At 40.4% G+C, this 7,754-nt stretch overlaps 1 protein-coding gene across 1 annotated transcript in view; it reads left to right on the top strand.

Annotated features, from left to right (window-relative positions):
* Positions 1 to 2,554: 2,554 nt before the first annotated feature.
* CLDN16 (claudin 16) overlaps positions 2,555 to 7,754 on the top strand; it is a 96,397-nt gene continuing 91,197 nt past the window's right edge. Inside the window, exons 1-2 of the mRNA XM_063919637.1 lie at positions 2,555 to 2,692; positions 6,013 to 6,115. Coding sequence (XP_063775707.1) covers positions 2,579 to 2,692; positions 6,013 to 6,115 — 217 coding nt within the window. The 5' untranslated portion in view covers positions 2,555 to 2,578. The remainder of the gene's footprint in view (positions 2,693 to 6,012; positions 6,116 to 7,754) is intronic.

Below are 7,754 nucleotides of genomic sequence, written 5' to 3'. Positions count from 1 at the left end.
AGTAAGTATTAAATAACTTTTAGAAATGGAGCAAAGGGCATGACAAAATAGAATATTTTTTTAGAATAACCTGAATCCTGTTTTTATGATTCTATCCATTTAATTTACTCCCATCTGTGTGTACATCACATACAGGGCCGGTGCTAGAGTGTTTGGCGCCCCCCTGCAAATTATAAATTTGCGCCCTCCCATCTGTAAAAAAGGGAGAGGACGTGACGCAAAAAGGGATGTGGTCACACAAGAAAGGAGCGTGGCCCACAATTCAAATTACATCACACAGTATTACAATCTTATTCACTTTACCACAAACATAGTGCCCCTGATTCATATTACACCCTCTAGTAGTGCCCCTTATTCATTAACGTCACACAGTAGTGCCCCTTATACACGTTACACCACACAGTACTTATACACAATGCCCACAGTAGTGCCCCTTATTAGAGGTGTAGATAGGTGCCATGATGCCCGGAGTAAGGGTATGTTTCAGCACCCTTTCCCTGTGTTGGATTGGAGGTATGTTACATTTGAAAAGAAAAATATATTTTAAAATTGGTGACATGGCCTGTTCTAGACCTTGAGGAGCTCAAATATATAGGGTTGTGGACACAGAATAGTAAAAATTCACATTTGACATTACACTGCACAGTAATATCCGTTAGTCACATTACACCGCACAGTAGTGTCCGTTAGTCACATTACACCGCACAGTAGTGTCCGTTAGTCACATTACACCCCACAGTAGTGTCCGTTAGTCACATTACACCGCACAGTAGTGTCCGTTAGTCACATTACACCCCACAGTAGTGTCCGTTAGTCACATTACACCGCACAGTAGTGTCCGTTAGTCACATTACGCCCCACAGTAGTGTCCGTTAGTCACATTACACCCCACAGTAGTGTCCGTTAGTCACATTATACCACACAGTAGTGTCCGTTAGTCACATTATACCACACAGTAGTGTCCGTTAGTCACATTATACCACACAGTAGTGTCCGTTAGTCACATTATACCCCACAGTAGTGTCCGTTAGTCACATTATACCCCACAGTAGTGTCCGTTAGTCACATTATACCCCACAGTAGTGTCCGTTAGTCACATTATACCCCACAGTAGTGTCCGTTAGTCACATTATACCACACAGTAGTACTCTTATACATGTTACACCACACACACACACAATAAAAGCTGCTTATACACGTTATGCCAGGTATAGCCCAACCACGTCATACATACCACGCTGCTACTGTAAATGTAGTACCTTCTGCTTCATTACTTTGTAGGCATAACTCTGACTGATGCTCTGCCTTGGATCCACGCTTGGGCGCTGCTCCTCCTCTACCCTCCCGTAGGCTCCGTTACTCCAGCAGCAGCAGCTCTGGAGGATGTCGGCAGTTTTGGCGAGAGAGGAGGGGGCGGGTACAAATTACGCAGGCCTGGGACTGATGAAGGGGCTCAGCAGGGGCCCTGGTCCACTGCACTCCTACCTCCCTTCTTACTGGGCAGCAGCAACAGCATAAGTTCTCATCATGGCAGAGTGTGCTGTGCTGCAGTGCCAGAGGCAGAGAGGCTGCTGCTGCGGAGCCTCTGCCTGTTCCTGTATGGCTAGGTGGAGAGTGATCACACTGATCACGCTCCCCACTCGAATTGCCACTGGCTGAGGGGCTCCTCAAGGCCCCCTAACCTGCTGGACTCTGCAAAGTTTAAAAAATAAAAATAAAATAAAAAATTCCAAAAGGGGGCGTGGTCACGCCTATCGCGATTAGGCCACGCCCCTAAAAGTCTACCCGCTCCGCAAAACGCTCGGAATTTGTCAGCAGCGCTGTGAGGAGGAGCCTGGAGGTGGGAGGAGGATGGGGGAGGAAGCTAGAGGGACCTTGCACTGACTGAGAGCCGGGCTACACGCTGCCAGCGCCGTTACCTGTCTTCCACTATGACAGGCGCAACGGAGCTGACAGCAGCAGGGACAAGGGTAGCAGAGCAGGGAGAGCTCAGCGCCTCTTCAGCTGAGCGCCTCCCTGCACTGCATACCCTTGCTGAGCGGGTAGCGCCGGCTCTGATCACATACTTGACATTCTTCACTTATAAAATAGGTATAATGTTGCTATTTCAGAGGTTTGATGTAACTCTCAGACCTGTCTGAATTATAAAGAATTGTTCCAGGCTCATATGCAACAAATGTATTCAAATTATCATATAAGAAACCCTAAATGAACCTGTGCACTTGTGAGTCAGTGTAGCAGCTAATAATTAACTGATTTCTGTACTGGAAATGCTTTATCCCCCATCCTACTCCCCTTTACCTAACTATATTTGTACCAAAGTGAGATGTACATGGATTTTCCTCTTAAATTCAGTGTTTCATGACTGTTGCGACTGGGTGGTATACAGGAACCTATACTTAAAATACCGGGCTGAGCCTCACAGAACACTATTTTCCTGCCCTGGGTCACAGCTATCAGTAAACGCCTACTTACTGACATAGGCATGGAACTTGATCTGTAAAGAGGTGACTCTAACCTTCTTACTGGATGTATGAAGTCTCTCGATGTGGTCTCCTCAAGTGCCAATCTTGGCATAATGAGGACACTGTCCCAATATTTGGGCTTTTTCCTAGCGTTCTTGTCTGCTGGCTTCCTAATTGTGGCAACTTGGACTGATTGCTGGATGGAAAATGCAGATGACTCTCTAGAGGTAAGAGTGAAAATAATATTCCCCTCTAAGGTTGCCTTATTTGTTCTTTGAATACTTTTACATTGTTAATGCAATATATATATATATATATATATATATATATATATAAAAGTCTGACAATCTTCTATGTAAAGAAACCTAGAACTCAATTATTCTAAGTTATTTTAATATTTTATTTCAGTTTCTTTATTCAATATGTATAATAATGCTTCTAAACAAGCAGAGGAGTTAAATCATGTTAAACTATGTTTTCATAGGAAAAACCATCTCCGTATTACAGGACAATAGAAGATCAAATAGAAAAACAGCTATATGTTTGTTTGTTTTTTAACCTATTTAAAAACTTCAAGGTTTTTCTATTGCTGCTAAGAAACTGAATGAGCGAGGACTTCTTTCTAAAATGCAGCACATAATTAAAATCTACCTTTCATACCTCTTATCATTTGGCATTTCCAAATTCAAAAACCACAATAATGGTTCAATTATTTGTCAAAGCATAATTGACAAATTCTAATAAAAATTAATTTCAGAGAATGAACTTATCCATTTAAATACCAACATTACTTATGGAAAGTATTAGCAAATATATAAAAGGAAAAATGAAAACATTTTTCATGGACTGATGCATGCTGTTGAAGGTTCAAGGACTCATATGGAAGAGATATATTACATACTATTTAGGCAGTATACCGACAGCGGCATCCTATCTGCTGGAATCACAGCAGCGAGAGAGTCCCCTCGTGGGTTCACTGCGCTCATCACGCTTTGGGCCCAGTGCTCGCTTAGCTCGCCATACTGCAGGTTCTATTCCCACCCACTTGGTGGTGTGGACCACCCAATTGAGTGGGTATACTGGGCGGCAGTCAGTATTTCTTATGTCAGTATTTCACCATCTGTCGAGATTCCGGCATCAGTCTCCTTAACGCCAGGAACCTGATAGCCAGCTTTTTAACTGCATCACGTTCAAGCAATGATAAAAACTTCTGGCTGGCTTGTACTGGTAGATAATCATGTATGGGGTTAACCAACAGTTTCTTCCAGTTTTTCTCAACAGCAAAAACATATATGCATCAGTATCAACGATCCCATCACCTGAATAGTGTTCAGAAGGGATAGCTTGGAACACAGCTAGAGCAAATTCTGACAAAATGTTTCTCTGAACAAGGCCTAAAACCTAAATTCAAAAATAGGTGTCGGTCATAATGTTCCTTATGTTGATAGTTAGCATGTAAGCATCTCATTCAGTGACAACTGACAGCAAGTGCATAGCCACCAAAATTCTGGGGTGAGCTACTGTACAATAATTTAAATTAATAAATATTTGCACACAAAAGTCATGGAAATATACAGCGGATCCGTTGCAGAGCCTAATACTACTGCGGAGTATCTTAGGTGAAATCATTCTGTGTATGCTCAGAAAAGTTGAGGGATGCATACAGTATGTGCCAGTACAGATTTATGTGACTCTGTTATGTACACCAGCTTGCGTCTGGAGAGCTGGGACAGGGGTGGGGGCATGGTAACGTAAACTAAGAACAGTACGGGCATGTTCCCACCTTGGCAAACTCATGAAGACCAGGACAAAGAAACATAATTCTTGAGAAAATTGTATTATTTGCAGTAGTTAAAGCAAGTGAAATTAACAGATGGGGATGCAATAATGATGAGAAAAAAATGGAAGAATATTTCCCCAGCACACTGCAAAGTTTCAGCAATGAGATTTCAATACTACATGATAATAGAAATACAGAGATCTTAGTTTGCACTCTATTTGCAAAAATATGTAATGATGATAATGATAGTCGACAGCACTAATTGACCACCTGTGATTGGCTCTTTGCAAATGCAAAAACACATCTGCATAAGTGGGGCATATCTGTGACGCACAGTATGCCTGTCACTCACCAGGCACATATGCTGCTGGTGTCAACCTGCGCGCATTATATGACACTTTCAGGTTAGAATACATGGCTTTATTATTGAACATCTATGATTTGTAGTGCAAGTCTGCATTTCCCCAGTGTGCTCTTGTTGCTGTAGTACAATATTCATAATTGACTTTGCCTTGCATGTAACTTATAAGGAAATAAGACCGACAACGAAGTCCTGCTTAAATATTCTCAAAATATTCTCCTGTATACATATTAGGTGGCTTTTTAAACATGAATTGGTCAGATGCTTAGGACATTTACAAAAATTCTAGGTGTCTGAGTAATCCAGACACCATATCTAGTTGAAAGTTTTTGTTTCATTGCCTTTTTGTTCTTAGGTAATAAATTAGCTTTAACACTGAGCAGTAAAATCCAGTTAAGACCTGGTGTCTGCCTGAGAAAGCGAGCCTGCGAGGCAGCCGGAATTATCAAATACTGTATCACCATGGTTTTAACTTTCAATTAATTACGGTCAAACGTAAGAAAATCTAATTGTGGTTACCTTTGATTGTGAAGATCAATCTGATTTGCAGAGGGTTATATTATTTCTGTTTGATAAGAAGCATATTAACCTTGTCTACCTTAGACAAAGGCACCTTTAGGAGGTATAGGTTGGAAGTGCCTCATTAACAGTGTGCTTAGTTAATGATAGCAGCTATTCACACGTATATGAGATTGAATTAATGCCAAGCCCTCCAAGAGCAGGCCTGAGGCATTAATGTGTGATAGAGTGGGTCCCCTTCTCTGCCTAATAACCTCAGCGAGTGTTTCACTATGTACATGCAAGTAAATGACCCATAGCCATACCAGCTCCCGCAGCGACACAAAGAATTATGGAACTACATCAGATCTCCTGAGGATGAAAAGAAGTTTGCAGAGTGTTCAGTCACCAACATATCCTGCCAGTTAGCTTTTGTATTTACAGTGCTAATTTCATCAAGGTGCTATAATCTGAATGTGCTACTATGCCGCAGCAAGTTATATGAATATTGATTATATGGAGTTACAGGCTACACTAGGGAGACATTATTTAATACAACTGCTACTGTATGAAGGAATTTATAAAATTAGATGGAGGCAGGTAGCTCAATCATGACGATAATCTAGCAGGAGAATGCACATTAGTGCAAAGATCATCACTTTTTGTTACATATCATTTCCATTATGGGCTGAATTGGAATAATTAAAATAAAAAAACCTCTGCCATATCTGAAAATGTATATTTTAAACTGTGAAACATTATAATTACAAATCATTGTGTTTTTGCACTGAAATGTATCACAAGCTGAAAGCAGTGTCTTACATTAGTAATGTTTTTTGGCAAGTGTATCACAGAAGATAATACAGCTTACTTAAATAGCTGATTATCCTTTGTTATTCTAAATATAGGTGAATACCAAATGCCGCGGTCTTTGGTGGGAATGCGTCACAAATGCATTTGATGGGATAACGACCTGTGATGAATATGACTCCATATATGCAGAACATGCACGTACGTACTGTTAAGATTTGAGATCAACATTGTTTAAGTGCAGTACATCTAATTAACACAGGAATTATTGGTTGTCATTTCCAATTTTATTCTTTGTTGATAATGAGCATTTTTGTCACAGATCACATTGCCTGGGAACATGCTGTAATAGAGTTTATGCAGGTTATGATGAATATCCAGAACTGGAGTGGGAGCATGTTTCAATACTCCGATCAGACTAAGCACATTTACATATTAAATGAGATTCATTTCTGATTTTAATTGACCAAATTTAATACAATTTCCTGGATGCATTTGGTGCATCTGTATTGGGAACATCTTATGGAGTGTACTGTAGTTATGAAACAGAGAGGTCTATTTATTAAATACCGTCAGTAGAACATATTATGCATTGACGCATAATTCAGTGATAAAATACTATGCAAAGCTAGCCAGCAAAGGTAAGCATAGACTGATATTATTACTGCCCATTAGTGGTTCTTCTGGGCATGTGGGTCACACATCCAGCATTCAGTGTAGATTTAACAAAAATAAAAAGTAAAAGTTTAAAATTAGATAAAATGTAAATAAAAGGAGAGAGAATTGACTAACATAGGAGAGGAATGGGTTAAACATCCTGTGAGGGGTGGACCTAGCTGTGAGGTAGTACAGCCTTAGGAAAGGGGGAGGGTTAAGGTATATATAGGCTGGAGTGGCCATTTTAGGTCTCTTTGCTTGCTGAAATTTCTTCCCGCCCTCCCGTCCTAAGGGTAGAGGTTGTTTTGTTTGACGCGGAGTGCATTGGCGGTTAATTGATTAGCTGTTTTCATTCGTTGGCTATTTATAGGCGGAAAAGACCGGCAGTTTGTAGTTGTATGGTTTTTTATAGGTAGTAAGTTTCAGTGTTATATGGTTTAGGTGCACTCACCTCCATCGACTTAATGGCCGCTCGACCACCCATCCGGGAGGCAGCGGCAGGGCACCCAGGAGCGGTGGGAAGTCACTGTGGGGGTTGTGTTGACACCTATTACCGGTTTGGATAGGGTGCTGGACGGTTCCGGTCAGTTTACCAATTTAAGTTTACCAATAGTTTAATAGAGCCGTTCTTTTTTCTGCCACCATTATGCCGGCTGATTCGGCATCTTAACAAAATTTTCCCAATTACAGGTTTTGCTATGGTTAGGGTCAAATAAATAGCTAGCAATTTTTCTGCCAAAATCATGTCTCCGTGTCTTTATTTACTGGTATAGAAGGTAACTAAGGTTTACTTCAATAAAAGGGGTCCACCAAATATCACTAGGATGTTTAGGGGAAAAAATATTATTTAGTTAAATATAAAATTTTTAATTGTATGACAACCTGAAAATTCAGAACTACTGTAAATAATGTACTAAAAATAGTTTTGTATCAGGATGAATTTCTTTATAAATTATAGAGGTGCAGTTTGGTTCCCCAGAAATCCAAATTCACCTGAATTTTGTGGATCTGAACCAAACCAAAACCCAGTCCAGATCTCAAGAGAAGATCCAAGCTGAACTAAGTCCTGGTTTGGTTCCTCCCAAGGCTCAGAATTTGGAATTTAAATCTGAATTTTGGATTTTCGATTCGGTTTGGATTGCAAAAATTCCATGATTTTCGCTGTTTTTATCAATAAAAAAAA

This window comes from Pseudophryne corroboree, chromosome 4 (genome assembly GCF_028390025.1).
Source record: "Pseudophryne corroboree isolate aPseCor3 chromosome 4, aPseCor3.hap2, whole genome shotgun sequence".
In the NCBI taxonomy this organism is placed as follows: Eukaryota; Metazoa; Chordata; class Amphibia; order Anura; family Myobatrachidae; genus Pseudophryne; species Pseudophryne corroboree.
The sequence above is the reverse complement of the archived record's forward strand: the minus strand, read 5'-3'. Positions and strand labels throughout refer to the sequence as shown.